Source organism: Gossypium raimondii, chromosome 12 (genome assembly GCF_025698545.1).
Source record: "Gossypium raimondii isolate GPD5lz chromosome 12, ASM2569854v1, whole genome shotgun sequence".
Taxonomy (NCBI): Eukaryota; Viridiplantae; Streptophyta; class Magnoliopsida; order Malvales; family Malvaceae; genus Gossypium; species Gossypium raimondii.
The window spans coordinates 50,964,422-50,987,368 of NC_068576.1; the positions used below are offsets into that span (position 1 = coordinate 50,964,422).

Here is a 22,947-nt window from a genome sequence, read left to right on the forward strand (position 1 = left end):
ATATAAAATCCTAACCCCCAAAAAGCAAGTAAATGAGTTTGACTACCAGGTGCAGCTGCATGCATGCATTGCATGGGATGCCCTTACCTTTTCAACTGTCCCTCTTTGTTTCACTGTATAGCATTCACCAGATCTGATCTAATGGGACCACCTCTCTCTCCCCAGCTAAATTGGACAACCACCAATCCAAGCTCAAGACATATAAATCTCTTCTCTTTCTCTCTATGTTGTTCTCTCTTTAATTTTACCTACCATTACCCTTTTCTACTTAATCTCTCATTGCTTACTTATATTGTAAGTGTGACCAAGTAAACCAAGTACAGAAGCTCAATGCCCAAGATGGAGGCCAGCAGCAGCACCTCCCATGACCCGGCATTGTTCCATGCTCCCTTGCTACACCACCCTCGGAGAAGGAGCAGCAGACCCTTAAAGGGTTTCGCAGTGATAATTGGGTCCGTCGTTTTCCTACTCTCACTGGTCATATTAATCGTTAACCAAAGCCCGGAGCCATTAGCAAGTAACCCCAGTAGTGTAACGGAGGCAGGGTCGTATTCAATGGCGGCGCAGCCAAGAGGGATAGCTGAAGGTGTTTCAGCCAAGTCAAACCCATCACTTTTTGACAAAGTTGGGTTTAATTGGACAAACGCTATGTTTTACTGGCAAAGAACTGCCTACCACTTTCAGCCTCAAAAGAATTGGATGAATGGTAGGTTACCTAATTACAATTTAAGTTGCTTCTTTTGATTTTCGTCACTAAACCTTTCATTTTAGTTTACTATTTTTAAACTTAAATATGATTTCCTTTTAATAATCGAATTTAATTTGTTGTCTTTTTCTTATTATGCTTGCACGTTGGTTCGGCAACTTACGTATCTTGCTTCAGATCCTGACGGTGAGTTCTCATCATCTAAATTCTTGTTGTTAGTCAACCATTTCATCAATCAATGCGTAAAACACAAAAATATCGAATCAGAAAATTGTGACCAACCCAATCTGCCAGTTCTTCCAAATTTGAGCATTTCAACCTTGATTTGCAATTAAAGTTGGCTTCTACATTGAATTGAATCACATCTTACCCTTTTTCTTCTACTAGATCCACTTATAAAATTATTTTTCAATACTCATTTAATTAAATTTAAAAAATTTACATAATTTGTTTCATATAAAAATTCAATTCTTTAATATATAAAAAATATATATTCTACATCAATAAGATACTAATATCGAATCCACCATTTGTGGTATAATAAATGCAATTATATTACAAAATTTTAATAAAATATTAATAGCATAAAATTAATTAATTTAAAAAATATATGATTTTTTAACAGGATTAAATAGGAAAAATATCTTATTAAAAAAATAAATATTAAAAGGAAAAAGACATGATAACCCTTAGTTTACAATCAATGGTTACTTGACCGTATGGTTTGCTTACCTGTCGTTCTAACGTTTAAGTCCTAACTAACTAGTTTTGCAAAACCTTGCTTCTGTGCATACACCATGTAATAGCATGTGATTTTTTTAGTAATTATATTAAACTCTAATAGTTTAATTAAAGTAGCACGTGACATAATGGAACAAAAATACGATGGTCGCAGGTCCGTTATATCACAAGGGATGGTACCATCTTTTCTATCAATACAACCCCGATTCAGCCATATGGGGCAACATCACTTGGGGCCACGCTGTATCAAAGGACCTCATTCACTGGTTCTATCTTCCACTCGCCATGGTCCCTGATCAATGGTACGATATCAACGGTTGTTGGACGGGGTCGGCCACTCTCCTGCCAGATGGCCGAATCGTAATGCTTTACACCGGCAGCACCAATGACTCCGTGCAAGTCCAAAACCTTGCATATCCCGCCAACCTATCTGATCCCCTCCTCCTTCAGTGGTTAAAATACCCGGGTAACCCGGTTGTTGTTCCCCCAACCGGGATCGAAGACGAAGAGTTCCGAGACCCGACAACAGCTTGGCTTGGACCCGATGGTTCCTGGCGGATTGCTGTTGGTACAAGGTTTAATACCACCATAGGAACAGCCCTTGTTTTTCAAACGACAAACTTTTCTGACTATGAATTATTGGATGGGGTCTTACATGCTGTTCCGGGTACGGGTATGTGGGAATGTGTAGATTTTTACCCCGTTGCAATAAACGGGTCGGTCGGACTGGACACGACGGCACTTGGGCCTGGAATTAAGCATGTCCTGAAGGCTAGTTTGGATGATACGAAAGTTGATCATTATGCAATAGGGACCTACGACATGATAACGGATAAATGGACACCTGATAACCCGGAAGAAGATGTAGGCATCGGGTTGAAAGTGGATTATGGGAGATACTATGCCTCCAAGACATTTTTTGATCAGAGTAAACAAAGGAGGATTCTTTATGGTTGGGTTAATGAAACTGATTCTGAAGCTGATGACCTCGAAAAAGGATGGGCTTCCATTCAGGTAAATTACATACATACATACATACATTACCACTACGAGTACTACAACATACATAACATACTTTTCTACACGATCGTATTTTGTTTTCGTAATTTACAGACAATTCCCAGGAGTGTGTTGTATGACAACAAGACCGGAACCCATTTACTACAGTGGCCTGTGGAAGAAGTGGAGAGCTTGAGACTGAATGCTACAGTGTTTAAGGATGTTGTAGTTGAAGCAGGATCAGTTGTGCCCCTCGACATAGGCACCGCTACTCAGGTTTTGTAACTTTACCACCTCTAATAACGACTCACCCCACCAGCACTAATTTATACTGACAACATAAAATTATTAAATGCAGTTGGATATATTAGCAGAGTTTGAAATAGAGACGTTGGTATTGAACAGCACGGAGGATGAAGTCAGTGATTGCGGTGATGGGGCGGTTGATAGGAGCACTTACGGGCCATTTGGGGTCCTGGTTATTGCTGATGATTCACTTTCTGAGCTCACTCCTATATATTTCCGTCCACTTAATACATCCGATGGGAGTCTTGAAACTTACTTTTGCGCTGACGAAACAAGGTTTGCTTTGTTCTACATATGTATCTAATTGCGAGTTTCAGTTAACAAGTGAAAGAACAATATATAAATGGTTTGATGCAGGTCTTCTAAAGCTCCCGATGTCACGAAACGAGTGTATGGAGGCAAAATTCCAGTCCTTGACGATGAAAACTACAATATGAGGGTATTGGTAAGTCATAAATAATGTTGTCTGCTTGAAGATATGATTTTGGTGAAATTACAAAAAATGTATGCTACTAGTAGTCTTAATTAGTTAATTCGATAAAAGATTATTGTAAATTAAAAAGTTGAATGAAAACAGGTGGATCATTCAGTAGTGGAAAGTTTTGGAGAAGGAGGGAGGACGGTGATAACATCAAGAGTGTATCCAACGGAAGCCATATATGGAGCAGCACGGCTGTTCTTGTTCAACAATGCAAGTGGAGTGAATGTGAAGGCCACACTCAAAATATGGGAGATGAATTCTGCCTTTATTCGTCCTTTCCCATTTGAAGAAACATTATTTCAGGAAATGGTTGCTTCCACATGATTATCATTTGGGAAGGGTGGATGCCCCCAGTCTACAAAACATATTAGTATTATGTTTTCAGTGCATAATTTTTTTTATTTGTTGGGCATATCCATTCATTTTGTTTTGTCGCCTGGTATTTGGTTGAGAATAAATCGATAAAATTTTGAGATTCTTATATTTTTCGTCTTTACCTTACCTAATAATATAGGAGATTACCTAATAATATACGAAAAAAGGGATTTTATGATATTATGATTTCACATCATCTTTTATATCTTTTAATAGGAGAATGATAAATTAGATTTTTCTCTTGATTTTAAATTTTTTCCTTCTAAAAAGTTCAAATCTAACTAAAATCGCATTAACTTAAGATTAATATCCAATTAACCCAAGAAAACAATAAAAGATCGTCACTACTTATAACTACATGATAAGAATTACGGACATCAAATCCTAAAAAAAAAAAGTATCATAGAGGCCTTATATTAATCTGTACACATTAGATTAAAAGTAAATTAGTTTTATTAAAATTCCATCCATTTCTACTATTAAAATTTAGTCATTGTATGTCAAAGATAAAGTACACATAGCACATTAGGTGTCACTGTTTAGTTATTCGTTAGCTATTCTAATTTTTAACAGAGAAATAGATAAAATTTTAACAAAATGACCAATTTGCTCATTAAACTAATGTACAAAACTAATTTATTCATTTTTTTAATACAAGAACAAAATGCAATTTGACTCTTAATACAAAAGCTTTCATGGTATTTTTACCAATCAACATTAGTTCATCTATCTTTAATTAAGCAACAACGAGTAGACATATTTCTTTATGAGCATTCATGCATTCACAACCAACAAGGCTTTCATTATTAAGCAATTGATAGTTTTGAATATTAACAGTACACAATTTATACCAATCAACCCTTAAAGTTATTCTGTAACAGTTAAAGCCAGATACTCTACTACTTGCATGTTACCTATGTTAGGAACCTTCCACACCATTATTGTACAAATCAAATGTTTTTTTTAGAGGATGTACAAATCAAATGTTGATATATAATGGTAGCCAAAAAAATCTCTGTAACCACATCCACAAGCCCCACACTGATTTGCTTTTAAGGCCCTCCGGCACAAAAGCTTTACCAATCAAATTTCTTGAGGTGAGCTTTCCACCTTTAACTATTTACCACTAGCAGACAAGTCTATACTATAATCCTCTATCCAACATCAATTTTCTAACTCTTTCCGCATCCTCCACCCTCCCTGCATTGCTATATATCTTCATCAATAACTCAAAATTATGTTGGTTATCCGGCTCCAGCTCGAAAAGTTTTTGACCTGCAATCTCTCCTATTTGTATGTTTCCATGAACCGAACAGGCATACAGCATTGCTCCCCACACGGTTGGCCCTGCCTCAAACTCCATTCTCTCCACTATCATGTTGAAAGCCTCATCTATCAGCCCTGCTCTCCCGTAAAGATTTATCATGCAAGCGTAGTGCTCCATTCTTGGATCAATCCCGTACTTCTTTCTCATCAACCAAAACAGCCGCTCTCCGTCCTTAACCAAACCTAAATGAGCACAAGCCGATAGTATTGCTACAAACGTGATGCTATCAGGTGAAGTACAGCTCCTCACCATCTGTTCGAAGTACAGCAGAGCGTCTGGGTTTTTACTATGACCAGAGATTATTGAATTCCATGACACAATATCCCGCTCGGGCATTCGTTGAAACAACCAACTTGCTCCATCTAACTTGCCAAGATTAGAATACACAACGATCATAGCATTAACGACAGATGTATTCCACTCAATTCCTCGCCGGAGAACCCATCCGTGTATCTGTGCCGCAGTCTTCAATGAACAAAAACTAGACAGAATAGTGGATATAGTAACAGAGTCAGGCTCAAATCCCTCTTGAATCATCCCACGGAATACCTGCAATGCCCCAGCCAATAACCCCTGACGAATATAACCCGTCAACATGGAATTCCAAGAAATGTTATCCTTACAAGCAATGCTATCAAAAACCCGCCTAGCCTTAACTATGTCTCCACATTTTGCGTACATATCAATAAGAGCATTAAGCACAAACAAGTCATTTCCAAAACCCTTACGCACCACATCGCGGTGAACAGCCTGCCCAACATGAATCGACCCAATTCCCGCGCAAGCCTTCAATGCGCGAGGAAATGTGAATCGATCAGGTTCAACACCCTCTTCCTCCATTTGAAAGTAAAGGGCTAAGGCATCTTCATATTGTCCCAGTTCTGCGTATCCTGAGATAAGAGAATTCCAGGGAAAAGCGTACTCGTTTCGTTTAGACATTTGATCAAACACTTGATGGGCACTTTCCATGCGTCCAGCCGTAGCATACAGCCTTAACAGTTTTGAAGAGATGCCCGTGTTTTTACGTAATAAGTTCTGGGGAACAAGACGATGAATTGCGATGCCGTGGTCGATGGATTTTAGTTGGTAACATGTTTCTAACAGAGAAGAGAATATCTCTGAATCTATTATTATGCCTTTTTTGACAGAGGCTTCGAGGTCTTTAACGATAGAGTCTACGGCTTGGAGTTTAGTTTGGGGGAAGGGTTTGTTGTTGATAAAGAGTGGGGTTGGCGAGGATCTTGGGAATGGGAGGGCAGGGGCAGTGTTTTTATTATGCTCAAACTGTCTTCGCTTTTGCTTCTGGTTCTTCTTGCCTTTAGAAGAGCAGTGAAAATGGAGAGTCAATGGTATAGCGTGTGGCTGCGCTTGTAAAAGAGCAACCATTTTCAGAGAACGAAGACCGTTATTAGCAACACCCAAAGTCCCGATAAGAATTTTTACGCATGCAGTGGTTTTTAAAGTCTTTATTTACAATTTGGACCCTGAATTATACATTTTCTTTATATTGGTACTTAATAAACTTTGTTTTGTCCACTTTCACAATTGAACCATCATTTTCATCCCAATTTACCCAAAAAAAACAAAGTTGGCAATAAAAACATGACTTACGTCCACGTTAATAACTTTTAGAGTAAAATAGGAGGAAAATTATAATTCAGGTACTAAAGTGAAAAACGAAAAGTTTACATTCCAACGTGAAAAAACAACTACATTTCAAGAGCCTCTTGAAATCATGAATAAAGCCATTTTTAAATCATAGAACAACTTTGAAAACCTAATTGAGATAGACTACCGCAAGAGGGGGTTTGATTTATTCTGCACTTGAAAGCTTCAATAAGTATTGAAGCTCATATATTTATTTGCATGTTATTTAAGTAAACTGAGCTTTAAGGTAGCAATCGTTCAAACTATCATGTATATATGAAAGTAATGAAAAGCATCTGTTTTCAAGACATTATTTTAGTACATCATGGGCACCCTTCCTTTTTTTACCTCAACCAGATTTACATCCTTCTTTTCTTTTCATTTCCTCATCTTGCTAGAAACTTTTGAAGGTCCTGTGACCCTCAGCTGGCCTTGACTTTGCCCTAAAAACAAGGTAAAAAGGATACTCCTGTTTTTGTGATGCTCTTGTTTCACAAGAATCTTACCCAACAGTCTGCTGCAACAAAAAATAAAATCAAATAAGAAATCAACAAATCATTTCAAAACCCAAACCTATGTACTGCATATTGGTATAGACATTACAATTGCTGGAGGACAATAATGTTGTTCTTGCGACTATTCTCCCTCTGGCTCATATCTATCACTACCACCAGGGCAGAAATGTTCCAGTTCCACCGGGTATTTAAAGGGATGGCCTTTTCTATTGTTACAAGTAATTATATATTCAATAAAGTTCACAAGAAGCATAATCTTGTTCTAGATAAGAAACATAACAAAAATGCCAAAAAGGTTCAATAAAAACAATGCAGTAGTCATGTTTTCTGATTCAAAATGTAACAAAAAAAAAAAAACAGCAAAGCTGGATAGAAAGGATCATTGCACTCACAGAACATACCTCAAACGCAGCAAAGATTGGACGAACTTGTTCAAATATTTCATCTTCTGTTCCTATTGCCTTGATCTGCAAGTATTTGCTTCATTTACTATAACCAATATGCTATGTAAGCTGCCACAAATTAGAAAGGGAAAAACATAAAGCCCCAAAGGAGACAATTTTATATATATACCGTATAGAGCTTTCCTTTCTCAGAGTAGTAGTTAATAACTGGAAGACTCAATGCCTGAAAAACTGTAAGACGTTTTTTGATTGTTTCTAAGTTGTCATCAACTCGACCCTGCAATAAGAAAACATCATACTTCAAAAAACAGGTTTAATGTGATTCAAATTAAGCCAAAAAGTTATCAACATGTACCTCATTACGATTCAGCACACGTTTCACCATTTCTTCTTCTGGGCAATCAAAGAAAAGTACAACATTTGGCTCTACACCAATCTGAGATTGCCATTCAGAAAGCTCTATTAATGATAAAAAGGTCTTTTCTTCAAATATTCACACATATCTCATCACTTTTTCAGAGAATTTTTTCAACCCAACAAGCAAACAACTTTAGGAAACACATAATTAACAGCTTTGGAAGGCAAATAGTCAAATTTATTTACAGTTCTCACACACACACAAAAAAAAACCCATTAGGGGAAAAAGGAAGGGAAAAAAAGAGCTCACAATTCGTTCAAATGATACTCGGTTCTCCTCAGTACGTGGGAAGCCATCAATGAGAAATTTGTGATTGTAACTTAATTCCATCTCCTTTTGTATCAGTTTGACTGTCACCTGTGACGGGACAATTTTTCCTTCTTTAATTGTGTTAAGAATCATGGCACTGGAATCAAAGATATATCATTAGAGGATAAGGATTACTTAGTCACTTGGCAATATGATTTGTAAACAATGATGAGAAATCATTACCCATCTGCACTCTTAGAAGCTATTTCCCTTCTCAACAAATCTCCTGCACTCAAATGTGCGAATCCAAATGTCTCAACTATCTTTATACACTGAGTCCCTTTTCCACTACCAGGGCCACCTGAAAATTGAAAGGCAGGTGGAAAACTCTGAATAAATGTAAGCTCCAGATGAAAAATTTACTAAACAAACGATGTCTTTTTGAACACTTCAAAAAAGCAGTATCGCACATACTGTATCAAAGCCTGGTGTCACAAATGGTTTCCATGTGAAAGTAGGGTGCAAAAATCTGTCCAAACATTTATACAGGATATAGTTTTTGACATCACCGTTCCCTTTAATGCAATAAAAGATAAATGTTGATCTATCAAAAGATTTACAGCAGTGGTATATCAATAAATAACCTCAAGTATCATTTGCATACTAACCATACAATAAATGGCAAGTGACATCTAATATAATTAACCAAATAATACAATTATATTGTGAACTATGTAACCCATGATGTTTTGCTGCACTCAGAAAGCCAAAAGATTCAAGTTGGGTCAGAAGCAACCATTCCTTTGGTTAGGCAAAGAATCAAGTATGCTGGATGTGCAATTTGCATCTCTAATTTTGTTTTCTTCTTGAAAATAGAATTTAAAATATAAATATATCAAAACAAGAGAAATGAACTTAAGGAGAAAATAAGGTTTAAAATTGTGCAAAACTTCCCAAGCTCAAAGAATTCCAAAGCCAACACAAAGCATAGCAAATAAGTGTGATTTTGCATGATACCATATAAAGTAAGAACGGAGCATTACTCATTCATGCTAGCAATACGCAAGATTTACCTAGGACAAAAGTTATGAATGGAGTTTTCTCTTTGGGGGCTATTACACCTTTTGCCTGCATGCAGATAATGATGAACAAAAAAAAAAAAAACTCATTTTAAGAATATATCACGGAATATTTACTGGTGCTGTAAGCAAGTAAGCATCAGAAAATTAACAAAACCAACAAAAGTAAAAAGAATTAAAATGTAAATGAATTTGAAACAGACAAAACTTATCTGACAAACAATCACAGTAGCACAAGGATTAACATGAAATAAGTGAATAAGTCGAAATCCTGGGGCTATAGGATCAATATACTAAATCCTAAATTATTCATATCAAACCAAAGGTGGTCAAATTGATACATGACTGATAACAGGATACATTTCAAATGCTTTGGCACCATCTCCATCTAACATATTTATGTTGAATTGATCTGTCCAAACTCAAACAAGGTGTCTCAAAGTAAGTTGCAAAATTAACTAGAATCTACATTTTCCCTCCTAGGCAATACCCACATAAGAAAAGGAAAGTAAAAATAACAGCACACTCTTAAAAGTCAACCCATAAACGAGGGCCTTTTTTTGGGCGAAGAATCAGTCAGTTTTGAAGATTCAATCTGTCCAAGTCTAACACAAGTCCAAATGCAACAAGAAATGTTCTTCATTTTGACAATTGGATTACAATACCTGTTGGGCGATCCCTGTTGTTAATGATTCCCAAGTGTTGAGCCTAGACGCTGTCTATAAAACAGAAACAAGAAAACGAGTGCTAAAAGTGATGAATAACAGAAAAAGTAAACTAAAAAGAAGAGAAGAACAGAAGAGAGATAAATGAAGACACTTTTTTTTTTATTAATTTGCATTGATTTTCAATTGAGAAGAGGTAGAAGAGAATCGGAACCTGGGCAAGAAAGGAGGATGAGACGGAGGAAGAAAGCGAAGCCACGCGCCTCCACATCTCTGTCAGACTTGGTCTTCGTCTTTAGTTGCTATTTCTCTCTTATTCGTTGTTTATTCAGGTATAATAAAAGTTTTGAGGAATGAAGATGAGATGGGGTTTGGGGGGTTGTTACTGCTATGGAGACATTATGTCGAACAAATAACGTGCACCATGTGAGATGTGTCGTGCGGAGGAACGCTAAGCGGCGAGGCAGCAATTGTAGTAATGAGAGAGTGTATAGTGCAGTGTGTTGTCTTGTTATGGGGGCCTGGCGAACGAATCAAATTCCCCTTGTTTGTTTGAAAATTGATTGATGCCTCACTCCCTCCCTCGTTTCTTTTTCGAGGAAGAATGATTTGAGATTTCGGGATTCGTCTTCTAACTAACAACTTGACTCATTCTTAGATCATAATATGAATATAATTATGAATAGAAATTACGCAAATAAGATGCTATTTTATTCCTACAACGTCTAAAATTTGATCACGAAACGGAACTAACTACTTTATCAAAACTGGAATTACCCACCAAACCCAATAATCAACGCAAGCAACACAAGAATCGAGTGTTTTATATGTTACGATATTTGATTTGTAAATTAATGTAGGTAAATGCGTCTAAACAAGCATTTCAATTTTTAACAAAAAATTGATAAAAAAAAACAATAATTTACTAGAAAATTGTTGGAAATTTTATAATTTTTGGAAATTTTGAAATATATTATCGATTGGTAAAGGTAGAGAGTTGAATCATAAAATTACGGTTTTATATTTTACTCCATGAGACTTTTACAACTGTATATCATATGCTCAAAATAGTTGAGTGATGAATGAGAAATTAATACTTAAAGTAAGTTACTTGTGAATATTTGTTGAGGAGAAGAGAAGTTTAGATCCTACATTGTTTAAATATAAGTGTAAGATTTGTCTATATATGAAAACCCACTTGAAAAGTGATTTAATGATTAAATTTGAAATCTTGCCTTGCACCCAAGATGGGGGTGCAAATCTAAATCCATCGGGGTTGGGGGCACTTATACGACATGAAATGTTGGGCTCAGCCTAGACCTGTCCATGGGCCGGGCGGCTCGGCCCGGCCCGACAGCCCGCCCGAAATATGGGAGAGTTCGGGTAAAAATATAGGCCCGAAATATGGGCTTGGGCAAAAATTGAGGCCTGTTTAAAAATGGGTCTGCCTCGGGCTCAACTTTTTGGCCCAGTGCCGGCCCGAATATAATAAATATATATTTTATTTTTATTTTTTAATTTTAAAATACTTTAAAAATATTTTAATTTTAATTTTTTTATTTTTAAAATATTTTTTTTGTGTTTATTAAAAATCGGGCCGGGCCGGGCCGGTCGAGCTCGGGCTTATTATTTTTTCCCAGTGGCTGCTGGGCAAAATTCAGCCCATATTTCGGGCGGGCCGCTCGGCCTAAGAGTCAGCCAAAAATTTTCCTGCTGGCCTACCATGGACGACTCTAGCTCATTTCAACACAAAATTTATTTTTTTCTCTACAAATATACATAATTTATTTTAAAAGTACATATATCTTGATTTTATTTTTTCTTTTTTTTTTTAATGAGTAAAGGAGGGGAGACCCTAAGCACTCAAGCCCTAATCCACAGATGGAATTCTGATGGGGCGAATTCTGGGAACACGCGAGGCGTCATCATCGAAGACCTGCTTTAATAACTCTGGGCATTCCTCCAATGTTTGGAGGCCTCTGATATTGACATCAGCCATACGAGCTGGACCATCCGCAAGCATGTTTTCCTCTCTAGTTCCATGAGAAAAAGTAACACGCCAATCACGATTGATAAGCTCCATAATATTCTGGAATAGACGGTTGGCCTGACGAAACTTAGATCTTCCAGTAATGCTACGGATGATGTCAGAATTATCACTCACAACCTCCAATCTACGGAAACCTTGGTTCCAAGCAAGGACCAAACCATCATATAAGGCCCAAAGCTCCGACATGAAAACAGAGCTAATACCCACATAATGATGAAAACCGATAATCCATGCACCATTCTCACTACGGATAACACCTCCAGCTTTCCCAAGCCTTGTTGCCGAATCCCAAGCACCGTCAACGTTGAGTTTCCTCCAATCCCTTGCAGGGGGTTGCCATCGGAAAACTCTCTGCTCAGTCCTTGTCATCTGGTGACGCCGGATAGGCCCTCCTACATCTGCATGTCTTGCCCAAGACAAACTAGATTCATATATGCCCCAAGATTCCTGCGTAACATCATTAAAAACAAAATCATTTCTTTGTTTCCAAGCAAACCAACACACTATACTAAAAATGGTGTTCCAATTAAAAGTTTCATTGTTGAATTTGCTATTCTTATTGATATTAGCTAAGAACCAATTAACAAAGTCATAAGCAAAGAAGACTTCCTGATTATCCGGCGGTATAAGCCGTTTCCACACCAAAATAATCGCCTTACAATCACGGAGGATGTGGAGTATACTCTCCTGAGGAGCATGACATATCTAGCACAATTCATCCTTTGTCAAAGTCCTCCGTTTCCTCTCCACGTTAGTTAAGAGTTTTTCCTTACATACCAGCCAAAGAAAACTCCTAACACGCTGCGGGCACTTTAGAGTCCAAATCTGCTGCCAAACCGGATCCTTATCGTCCCAAGTAGATTCCATCCTCCTAGCGTAAGCCTCAGAGATAGTCAGGACCCCATCTTTCGCCCCTTTCCAAGCTATGGAATCCGCACCTGCAAAAGGATTAGGCGGGCAGACATTTGAAATATAAAGGAGGCCAAATGAGAGAGATACATATCAAGCCTACGCCAGTCCCACTCATAATTTTGGTTAATGGCATCCACAACTTTCCACACATGAGGAATCATGACTTCGGGTTTTTTATGTTGCACAAGGGGGCCCAGCTCAGGGATCCAGTTAGCATACCAAAAACTCGTCTCCTTCCCATCACCAATGGTAGGATAGATGTCAGGGCGAAGATCATCCCAAATTTTGGCGAGGGATCGCCAGAAGAAAGAAGCGCTACCCTTAATCACACTATCCGGAATTATATCACCAACATGATACTTCTCTCTAAGGATTCTAACCCACAAATCATTTCTATTAGCTAGAACGCAAAACCCTAGCTTCGAGAGGAACGATTTGTTATAATCCTTCAGACGACGGAACCCCAGACCCCCATTGCTTAAAGGCTGACAAACAGACTTCTATTTAACCAGAGAAGTCTTAGCATCTCCATCTTTCGTTCCCCAAATGAATCGCCGAATAAGTTTCTCAATTTCCTTTATGATGCTGACAGGAAGCATAGCAGTTTGCATAATGTAGTTTGGGATAGCTGCAACCACCGACTTGGCCAGAGTAATGCGCCCCGCAAGGGAGAGAGAATTAGCATTCCACCCTGAAAGTTTACTTCTGACCCTATCAATTAAAAATTGGAAAGTCGCATTCGTGACTCTCTCATGGAACAAAGGCATTCCCAAATAAAGACCAAGATCATCCACTTTAGAGAAACCCAGCCTGTTACTAATAGCAGAAGCCACCTTCGATCTCGTATTAGGAGAAAAGTAAATATGCGTCTTAGAAGCATTAACCTTATGACCTGAGGCTATACAAAAGCGATCAAGGATATCCGCAATCACCTCCGCTTGACCAACCTTCGCCTGGCAGAAAAGGATAAGATCATCAGTAAAGAAAAGATGAGATAACGGAGTGCCATTCTTAGTAAGCACAATAGGTTCCCAGCTTCCACCCGCAACGGCTTGCAAAATACTGTGACCAAGTCTTTCCATTCCTAACACATATCTTGATTTTATTTGATTCCAATGAATTTGATTTGATTTTATTCAAATTATTTTAAATGCTCATTAAATGCAAATTTTGTATCTTTATTCATGGAATTTTTCAAAATTCCACCATATTGAATGTCTATAAAAGCTTAAAGAATTCTTCAGAATTTTTTACACACACAACAAATTTATTTTACTCTTGAAAATTCTTCTCTTTTTTCTCTCCATATTTTCCAACGTTTCAGTGATACAATAAAGTAAGGTCTGTTTGTTGATCACTGCAGAAGTGTTATTGCTTCGATTATCTTGTTGTTGTATCCTAAGAGACAGTCGACCAACGTTTCTCCAAGTATCATAAGAGCAGTCAAATTTGTCTTAAGGAAACTATGTAAAACATGTCTTAATATCTAGTAAAACTCAATTATTTATTTAATTAATTTTTCATATTTGATATTTTAAATATAAATATTTATTTATTTATATTTATATTTGTTCGCTAACGTGTTTTGTCCAACAATCTTAAGATGATTTTATTATTTTACAATTCTCTAATTTTAGACAAACTAGACACCAAGACGAAAAGAAAAAAAATTGTTGTATTTTATTTGAGAATAAAAATTAAAATTGAATAAAATTTGTTTCGTGATTTATTCTCGTGCGTTTAATATATTTTATTCTATTTTGATTTTGTTTCCAATTCGTAATTAAAATTAAATAATTCTATTTCGAATTTATTCATGACGCTTAATGATTTTATTCCATTTTGATTTTGTTTTCGAATGAGAATTAAAAATTAAATAAAATTTATTTTGGAATTTATTCCGCCATTTAATGATTTTATTTGATTTTGATTTTGTTTCTCATTTGAAAAAGTAAAATTCTTGTTTAAAACAAAATCAAAATGGAATAAAATCGGTTAAACAATGAAAATAAATTCAAACAGATTTTATTCAATTTTAATTTTTATTCTCAAATAAAATACAACAATTTTTTCTTTTCGCTTGGTCTCTCATTCGTCTCGGATTAGAGAATTGTAAAATAATAAAATATGTCTTAAAATTGTTGGACAAAACACGTTAATGAACAAATATTTATATTTATATTTAAAATATTATATATGAAAAGTAAATAAATAAATAAGATTATAAAAACTAGAAATCAAATAAAATAATGGAGTTGAATTAGAGAACTCATTCCATCCAAATTGTAAGTGAAAATATTGCTACAAAATATTTTTTCCTGAGCTTGTCAATGCATCATTCTAGTTTAGAACAATCCAAAGAGTGCAACATACAAATTGTTCAGTTCAAGTAAAAACATTGTAATTTGAAAATTATATTTCTTAATTGTTTTGCATACGAAAGGGAAATAATTATTCTCAAAAAATTCTAGAGACAACCTTCGGTGGTGAATGTAGGGATATGCATTCAGTTGGTATGGTTTTTATATCGAAAATCGAATAAGTAGAATTATAATTTGGTTTGTAAGTTTTTTATGTTGTTTGAGTTGGACAAAAATATTTTCTAATTGAGGTACGTATTTTATTTCCTTTAAATTTCTTTTCACATAATTGGCTTCTTTCTTCCACTTTAATTGTAGTCCTTTTAGATTCCTTCTGTTTCTTTAGAATTTTATCGTATCACTTTTAAATTTTTTTAGGAAAAAGTCATAGAATAGATGACTTGAACTGAGCATTTGAAACAATGATTTCAAATAATAATAAAATTTTTTATTGCTCAAGCCAAAATTTTTAACTTTTGGAAAATATTTTTCAATGAATTTACATTTTATCTCCTCATTAAATATTTTATTTTATAACTTTATGTTTAAAATAGATATTTTATATTCTCATAAGCACTTTTGACAATAACAATAAATACTATAAAAAACACCTTTTCATGGCATTTTTAACCTTAATGTGTTTAGCTTTTAAGTTTTTTATATTGATAAAATGAATATCACAAAAAATTATCATTTCAAATTGGGTTTTAAATTTACTTGGATATTGAGTTATAAAGTTTTAATGGGTTTCGCTTTTAAGAATATTAAATTTTAATGTATATTTAAGTTTAAGATTTAAATTTGGATTTAAGTATATAAATAAGTTATGGTCTTATGGGTTTAATAGCTAAAATTTTAATCGATTTATTAGATTTAAAATATCAAAACTGAAAATCAATCGAATAAACTAATTAAACTGAACTTTAAAATCAGTTAAATAAAAATTTGAAAAATTTGAATTTTCATTTCAGTTCACTTTAATTTTTAAATTTAAAAAAATTGTACACCCTAAATGAATGTAGCTAATGCCTATTTTTTGTATGAATCACCTTCTTTAATATATGAAAATTTTTGTTTTTGTTTTATTTTGGTGAAAACAAAACGAAGTTATTACATAAGTCTAATCAAATCTAAAGGAGTTTCTTCAATTAACTGAACAGTGTCATTCTTGTCAAAAGTCATCTTAATAATATAATCTGCTTCTAAGTTGTATTTGCTTCTTTCATTCTTTCTTTTGGCATGAGTAGACATGAAAATTAAGGTTTCTAAAAGAAGAAACGTTGATCTCATTACTCAAGCTAGACCTGCCCATGGGTCGAGCCACCGGGTCCGACTCTAAGGCCTGCTCGAAAATTGAGAGAATTTGAATAAAAATATATGCCGGAAAATGGGTTTGAGCAAAAAAAAAAAGACCCGTTTAGAAAACGGGTCAAACATTGGGTAAGACATTTTTGGTCCAAGCTCGGCCTAGCCCAAATTCACAAAAGGATAAAAAAATGTTTTTTTTTTGTTTTAGTGTTATTTTCTTGTTGTTTTTTTCCCTATTTTACTACTATTTTACTATTATATTACTATTATTTTATTGTTATTTTTTTTAAAATTGCAACTGAGATATAATAAAAGAGCCAAATAGGCTTAGTAGTCCAGTTAAGCAGACCTAAAACAAAACTAAGAAAAAATAGAACAGGCCTCCAACGTATTGGCCCATAATTCAAAAAAACAAACTAAAAAAAGAAATAACCCTAATAAAATAAGAAAATACAAATAAATAAAATAATGCTTCTAGAAATCTTAGTTGATCAGAAACAGCTGGCCTCTATTATCTTTTCATTTCCCATCACCAATCCAGCCATTAATAGTAGCAGATTTCCCCAAATCTTTTGTCGTTTGCTACTCCTTCCACCAGTCACCTCTTTGCTCTTAATCTTAATATCTTGGATTTATCCTCTCCGCTGCTTATCGGACGGTATTCAGAATCGCCCCAGCCAGGTAATGTTCTTCTCCCTTCTTTAAAGCTTCTATTGCAACCAAATGGGCAAAAATATTATCAGTTCTCGGAATATAACAAAAACAGATACTATTAAAATTGATTTTAATCTCTTGAATATCTTTGATGACCAATATGTCTTGTTCTGAACTTTGACACTTTTTGATAATCGTTTTCGAATCTCCCATTATTTGTAAATCTTTAAGCCCCATAGATCTTCCTAACTCTAAGGCTTGTAACCCTGCATGTGCTTCTGCCGCGAATGGAGTTGCAATGTTGGTATGTATATTGTATAACATTTGTTTTATTGTTAAATTTGTTATTGTTTTAGAGGCATTTACTTGTTAAGTTATATCTAGTTTACTGTTATTTAAGTATACATATTTTTTAAAATTTATTTTCAATTTGTTGAAAAATATTTATTTTAATGTTTTTAGTATTTTTTATATAATATATATTTAAAAATTAAATAAAAATATAAAAAAATACCTACGAGCTGGGTTTAGATTTTAGTATTTTTATTCAGGCCGGGCTTTGACAAAATTTTAAGCCCATTTTTTAGCCAGACCTAAACCTAACAAACATACCTAAATTTTTTATTGAGCCCGGCCCGAATCCAAACTCTCAATAACCACCTCTAACTCAAGCCAGGCCTTACAAAATCATTGCAATAGTGAGCTGGTTTTATTTATAAAAATCATTTTGAATCAAATTCATAATTAAAAAATAAATACAGAATTTGTTAAGGACTACATATAATTAAGAATCATTTTTCTCTCATATATATTTTTTGAAAAAGACAAAATTATCACTTCATCATAGATGTAGCCAGACAATCTTTACATAAATAATGATGTAATCTGCACTAACCAATTTTGAATCCGTTCGTTCCTCGTCAAAACACTATCCATACCCTTGTTTAAAGAAAAGTGTTGAGCAGGGAGGTTGGCAAAAATGGAAGTCTATTAAAATTTTTAAAATTTTAAATTAGTTACACTTTAATTCATTTAAAAATGATAAAAATTAATTTAATTCTTTAAAATTATAAATATATAAAGCATTAAAATAATAAAAATCTTAAAAATTATAATTTAATTTTCATCCACTAAAAAGATGTTAGGGAAAAATATGCTCTCACATCGGTTAATTAAGGATATTAAATATATATTAAAAGAATTCTCTTTCATTCCCATTATTACGTGCATGTGTCACGGACTTAGAGTTTTCCCACGGATCCGTGTGGCCTTAGGCAGTTTCTTTGCTTAAAAACGCCTAAGTCAGCCTAACTTGCAGTGATAAAGGATTCAACAGTAAAAACGCCTAAGTCAGCTTAACTCGCAACGATAAAGGATTCAACATAATTCCCTTAAGGTTTCCACGAAGAACAGCAGAAGAACGAAGTAAGAACGAGCCTTGAAAGATGAACAAAAGCAAGAACACTTGAGAGAAAAGTTTGAGTGAATACTCTAAAAATTCTTATTAACAACTGAATGAATTACAATGAGTAAAGAGGTCTCTATTTATAGTTGAGCCTCCCTAAAATCAACGGTGTAAATCACAGTACATCAATGGCTACAATTAAAAGCTGTATACAATTAGAACTCTAAGCTTACATAATCAGCTATATAAAATTAGAATTATAAGATTCCATAATTATATCTTCTAGATCACTTCACATTTTTACCGGGCTCTTAAGATGGGCTTTTAATCTCTCTAGGCACCGGGCCAGTTTGGTTGGGCCAAATGACCTCCCTCGAATACGATGGATCGCACAAGTTTTTCATGGTTGCGTGCTCCCATGCGTAACCCATGGCATTCTCCCCCACTTGTTCTAGCGACACCCTCGTCGCATCCTCCTTATGGAACTGGTCAATCTTCCCTTGGAACTGCCACAATGCCTCGGCAGGTTCCCAACTTGCTTCGCTATCAGGAAGTCCTTTCCATCGAACTAAGTATTCATGCCGTGGTCAGTGGTACTTTTGTCTAATTACCCGATCTGCATTAATGTTCTCGACTTCACGATCATACGACACCTTTACCCCCATCGGTGCTCGTTCGGACTTGCAGCGATTCAGATCCTCTTGATCCTCATGAAATGGCTTAAGCATGCTTACATGGAAGACTGGGTGGACTTTAAGTTTTGCTGGCAACTCAAGCTTGTAGGCCACCTTACCTACTCTCTTCACAACTTTGAACGACCCTTCATACCTTCGCACAAGACCCTTGTGCAAACCAGTATATTGTAAAATTAAATGTAGTTTAGCAAGGACTGAGTCACCCATTTCAAATTGTACATCCCTTCGGTTCTGATCGGCCCACTTCTTGCTACGCTTACTTGCCTTGTGTAAACAAGCTCTAGCCAAGTCATTCTTCTCTTGCCAATCTTTTGCGAATCGATAGGCTGCTGGATTTGGTCCTGTATAATGGGTCACAACAGCGTTGGGTGTGAGTGGCTGTTAACCCGTCACTATTTCAAATGGACTTTGATTCGTCGCCCCACTTCTCTGTAAGTTGTATAAAAATTGGGCCACATCCAATAACTTTGGCCAATCTCTTTGTGTGGCACTCACATAGTGTCGAAGGTACGTCTCCAACAATACATTTACTCGTTCAGTTTGCCCATCAGTTTGTGGATGCATGCTCGTGGAGAAATTCAAATCTGAGCCCATTGACTTGACCAACTCCGTCCAGAACTAGCCCGTAAATCGCCCATCTCGATCACTGATAATAGACAGTGGCACTCCCCAATATTTCACCACATGTTTAAAGACCAACAGAGCTGCTTCCCCAGCAGGGCACTCCTTGGTAGCCGGAATAAATGTTGCATATTTTAAAAACCTGTCCACCACAACAAGAATACTCGCAAACCCGTCAGACTTAGGCAAACCAATAATAAAATCCATGGATAAACTCTCTCATGGCCTTTCCGGAACTGGCAAGGGTTGAAGCAAACCGGCTGGAGTCTTTAACTCAACATTGTCTTGTTGGCACACTAGACAAGTTTTCACATAGGTTTCTACATCAGCGCTCATGTGAGGCCAGTAATAACGATCCTCCAAAAGTGCCAGCGTGCGATGCATCCCTGGATGGCCTGCCCATTCGAGTCATGACATTCCTTCATGACTTCCTTGCGGAGTTTCCCATAATGGGGCACATAGAGGCGGTGCCCATGAGTATATAACAGCTCCCCATCAAGCCAAAATCTTCTCGTTTTTCCTTCTTTGGCAAGCTCAATCAAATTTTTGGCCGTGAGATCACGGGACAATCCCTCTCGAATGCGTTCCAACAAAGAACCCTCAGGTTGACTAATTGCTGCAAATTCCATCTTTCGACTGAGTGCATCAGCCGCAATGTTAGCACTTCCTGGTTTATACTCCACTGTAAAATGAAACTCCGCTAGTAAAACCTGCCAATGAGCTTGCTTGGGAGACAACTTTTTTTGGGTTAGAAAGTAACTATTGGAGACATTATCGGTAAGGGCCACGAACCTGGAACCCAATAAATAGTGTCTCTATATACGCAAGCAGTGTACTACCGCAGTCATCTCTTTCTCTTGGACCGTATATCTACGCTCCGTCTCATTAAGCTTTCGACTCTCGAAAGTAATTGGGTGTCCATCTTGTATCAGTACTCCCCCAATAGCATAATCTGATGCATCCGTGCGTACCTCATACGGCTTCGCAAAATCTGGCAAGGCAAGTACTGGTTCCCTCGTCATTTCTTGCTTCAATTGATTGAAGGCTTTCTCACATTCTGGATTCCAATCCCATACCTTCCCCTTTTTCAACATGTCTGTCAAGGGAGTGGTAATTCTGGAGTAGCCTTCGACAAAGCGTCGATAGTAATTTGCCAACCCAAGGAAGGATCTCAACTCTGTTACCTTGGTTGGAGGCTCCCACTCTGAAATGGCTCGAACCTTGCTCTTATCTATTTGGATCTTACCACCTCTTACAATGTGGCCTAGGAATGACACCTCTTGTTGGGCAAATGAGCATTTCTCCTCCTTGATGAACAGCTTATTTTCCCTCAAAGTTTGGAACACCTCCCTCAAGTGTCCTATGTACTCTTCAAGAGACTTGTTATACACTACAATATCGTCAAGGTAAACAACCACAAAACGATCAAGAAAGGGTTGAAGTACCTGATTCATTAGGGTGAAGAATGTAGCTGGGGCATTCATGAGTCCGAAAGGTATCACAAGGAACTCATATGAACCGTACCGTGTCACACAAGCTGTCTTTGGTTCGTCCCCCTCGGCTATCCGAACTTGGTGATACCCCGATCTCAAATCTAACTTGGTAAACCATCTTACACTACCAAGCTGATCAAACAAATCTGTAATAAGAGGAATAGGGTACCTATTTTTCATAGTGATCTTGTTTAGAGCTCGATAATCGATGCACATTCTCAAGAACCCATCATGTTTCTTTTGGAACAACACTGGCGCACCATATGGGGATTTAGATGGTCTAATGAATCTCGCATCCAAAAGGTCCTTCAATTGTTTCCGTAACTCTTCTAATTTTGGCGGAAACATACAATAGGGGGCTCTTGCTGGCGGCACCACATTGGACATTAACTCGATTTTGTGGTCCACCTCCCTCTTGGGTGGCAAACTTTTAGGCAACTGTGCAGGCATTACATCTCGGAATGATTGTAACAATTGACCCACTTCTTTCGGGGTTTCACTAACAGACTCAGTGGTCACTTCGATCTTCAAGGTGGCTAAATATGAAACTTCATTTCTACGTACACCTTTAGCAAACTGAATTGCTGACAGTGTTTTTCCCTCAAAGCTTCTTTTTCTTATCACTTTCACCATGCATTGATGTTTTGCGTCTGAAATCATCATATAATTGCTCGAAGGGGCAATAAGAGCATTAACCTGATCAAGGAAACTTAGTCCCACCATAAAATCATAATCATCAAGTGGTATTACCTTAATGGATACCTTCCCGGACCATTTGCCGAGTTGAAGATCCACTCCCTTTGCAACCCTCTTAATTGGAACACTTTCTGAGTTCACTGTTTTGATCCAACCCACTTTATTTTCTATCTTTAGGCCTAGTTTACAAGCAGCCTCCTCGGATATGAACAAATCAGAAGCGTCTATGTCAACGAGCGCATTCAATTTTCTGTCAGCCACAACGATGTCTACAAACATCAAACCAGGGCTCATTCTATCTTCGACACCCCCTAGTATCGAACCAAGATTGTTATCCTCCACATCGGACTCCCCATTTACTTCCATGGCAATGAGAGCGGCCTTCTTTGGGCAGTCCTTGATCATATGAGGACCATCACAGTGAAAGCAACTTATAGGCCCACTTTCTCTTGTCCCAAGGTTTCTTACCATTCCCGTTCCTAGTGGGCCTTTCTTTATCTCCCCCACTATTACCCTTTTGATTAAATCTGGGCTTAGAAGAATTGGGATTATCTTTCTTCCCACCAAATTCAGCAAGCGATTCTGCTACTGACATAGCCTTGGTGAGTTCTTGAACTCTTCGGCGCTGTAACTCTTGCTTCGCCCACGGTTTTAATCCATCCATGAAGGAAAAGAATGCCTCTTTCTCCCCCATATCTGAGATTTGGAGCATAAGCTCGCTAAACTCCTACACATACTCCCTCACAGTACCTTGTTACGCAAGCCGACGCAACTTTGCCCGAGCCTCATCCTCGGCATACTCTGGGTAAAATTGTACTTTGAACTCACATCGAAACTCTTC

At 36.6% G+C, this 22,947-nt stretch overlaps 4 protein-coding genes across 11 annotated transcripts; 1 reads left to right on the forward strand and 3 right to left on the reverse strand.

The window, feature by feature from the left end:
- The first annotated feature begins 222 nt into the window (after positions 1–222).
- On the forward strand, positions 223–3,716 carry LOC105764901 (acid beta-fructofuranosidase 1, vacuolar). Of its 2 annotated transcripts, XM_012583695.2 has the most exons (7): positions 223–706; positions 884–892; positions 1,602–2,461; positions 2,561–2,722; positions 2,805–3,028; positions 3,110–3,197; positions 3,330–3,716. In XM_012583695.2, exons 1-7 carry the CDS (start codon positions 331–333, stop codon positions 3,555–3,557), a joined length of 1,947 nt encoding a protein of 648 aa, XP_012439149.1. In that variant the 5' UTR covers positions 223–330; the 3' UTR covers positions 3,558–3,716. The 2 variants fall into 2 exon arrangements, with proteins under 2 accessions (XP_012439149.1, XP_052480925.1); XM_052624965.1 differs by lacking the exon at positions 884–892 and having other exon boundaries at positions 224–706.
- A 673-nt stretch (positions 3,717–4,389) lies between these two features.
- On the reverse strand, positions 4,390–6,671 carry LOC128035553 (pentatricopeptide repeat-containing protein At4g25270, chloroplastic). The gene has a single exon (XM_052625549.1). The coding sequence runs from the start codon at positions 6,319–6,321 to the stop codon at positions 4,753–4,755; it is 1,569 nt and encodes a 522-aa protein (XP_052481509.1). The 5' UTR covers positions 6,322–6,671; the 3' UTR covers positions 4,390–4,752.
- Positions 6,672–6,823: 152 nt separating this feature from the next.
- Positions 6,824–10,706, reverse strand: LOC105764903 (probable UMP-CMP kinase 2). Of its 7 annotated transcripts, none has more exons than XM_052625551.1 (10): positions 10,127–10,706; positions 9,913–9,966; positions 9,242–9,296; positions 8,412–8,529; positions 8,169–8,325; positions 7,857–7,937; positions 7,671–7,778; positions 7,499–7,564; positions 7,186–7,298; positions 6,824–7,096 (listed from the first exon to the last, which is right to left on the reverse strand). In XM_052625551.1, exons 1-10 carry the CDS (start codon positions 10,181–10,183, stop codon positions 6,961–6,963), a joined length of 945 nt encoding a protein of 314 aa, XP_052481511.1. In that variant the 5' UTR covers positions 10,184–10,706; the 3' UTR covers positions 6,824–6,960. The 7 variants fall into 7 exon arrangements, 5 of the variants coding, with proteins under 5 accessions (XP_052481511.1, XP_052481510.1, XP_052481514.1 ...); XM_052625550.1 differs by having other exon boundaries at positions 6,824–7,099; XR_008191996.1 differs by having other exon boundaries at positions 6,952–7,096; positions 7,186–7,303.
- An 8,206-nt stretch (positions 10,707–18,912) lies between these two features.
- LOC128035524 (uncharacterized) lies at positions 18,913–20,124 on the reverse strand. Its single transcript, XM_052625307.1, has 3 exons — positions 19,920–20,124; positions 19,213–19,637; positions 18,913–19,107 (listed from the first exon to the last, which is right to left on the reverse strand). Exons 1-3 carry the CDS (start codon positions 20,122–20,124, stop codon positions 18,913–18,915), a joined length of 825 nt encoding a protein of 274 aa, XP_052481267.1.
- Between the last annotated feature and the right edge of the window lie 2,823 nt (positions 20,125–22,947).

Bases quoted from the DNA above. Each gene is read 5' to 3' on its own strand.
- LOC105764903 (XM_052625550.1), bottom strand. From the start codon at position 10,183: ATGTGGAGGCGCGTGGCTTCGCTTTCTTCCTCCGTCTCATCCTCCTTT. The intron at 8,326-8,411 runs GTAATGATTTCT...CTTTGATTCCAG, and splicing joins GCTTCTAAGAGTGCAGATGG to TGCCATGATTCTTAACACAA. The intron at 7,565-7,670 runs GTATATATATAA...AAATACTTGCAG, and splicing joins AGAAAGGAAAGCTCTATACG to ATCAAGGCAATAGGAACAGA.
- LOC128035524 (XM_052625307.1), bottom strand. From the start codon at position 20,124: ATGGATTTTATTATTGGTTTGCCTAAGTCTGACGGGTTTGCGAGTATT. The intron at 19,638-19,919 runs GCTAGTTCTGGA...CCCATTATACAG, and splicing joins TCGAGATGGGCGATTTACGG to GACCAAATCCAGCAGCCTAT. The intron at 19,108-19,212 runs GTAATTAGACAA...GCATTGTGGCAG, and splicing joins AGAACATTAATGCAGATCGG to TTCCAAGGGAAGATTGACCA.
- LOC105764901 (XM_012583695.2), top strand. From the start codon at position 331: ATGCCCAAGATGGAGGCCAGCAGCAGCACCTCCCATGACCCGGCATTG. The intron at 2,462-2,560 runs GTAAATTACATA...CGTAATTTACAG, and splicing joins AAGGATGGGCTTCCATTCAG to ACAATTCCCAGGAGTGTGTT. The intron at 3,198-3,329 runs GTAAGTCATAAA...GAATGAAAACAG, and splicing joins ACTACAATATGAGGGTATTG to GTGGATCATTCAGTAGTGGA.
- LOC128035553 (XM_052625549.1), bottom strand. From the start codon at position 6,321: ATGGTTGCTCTTTTACAAGCGCAGCCACACGCTATACCATTGACTCTC.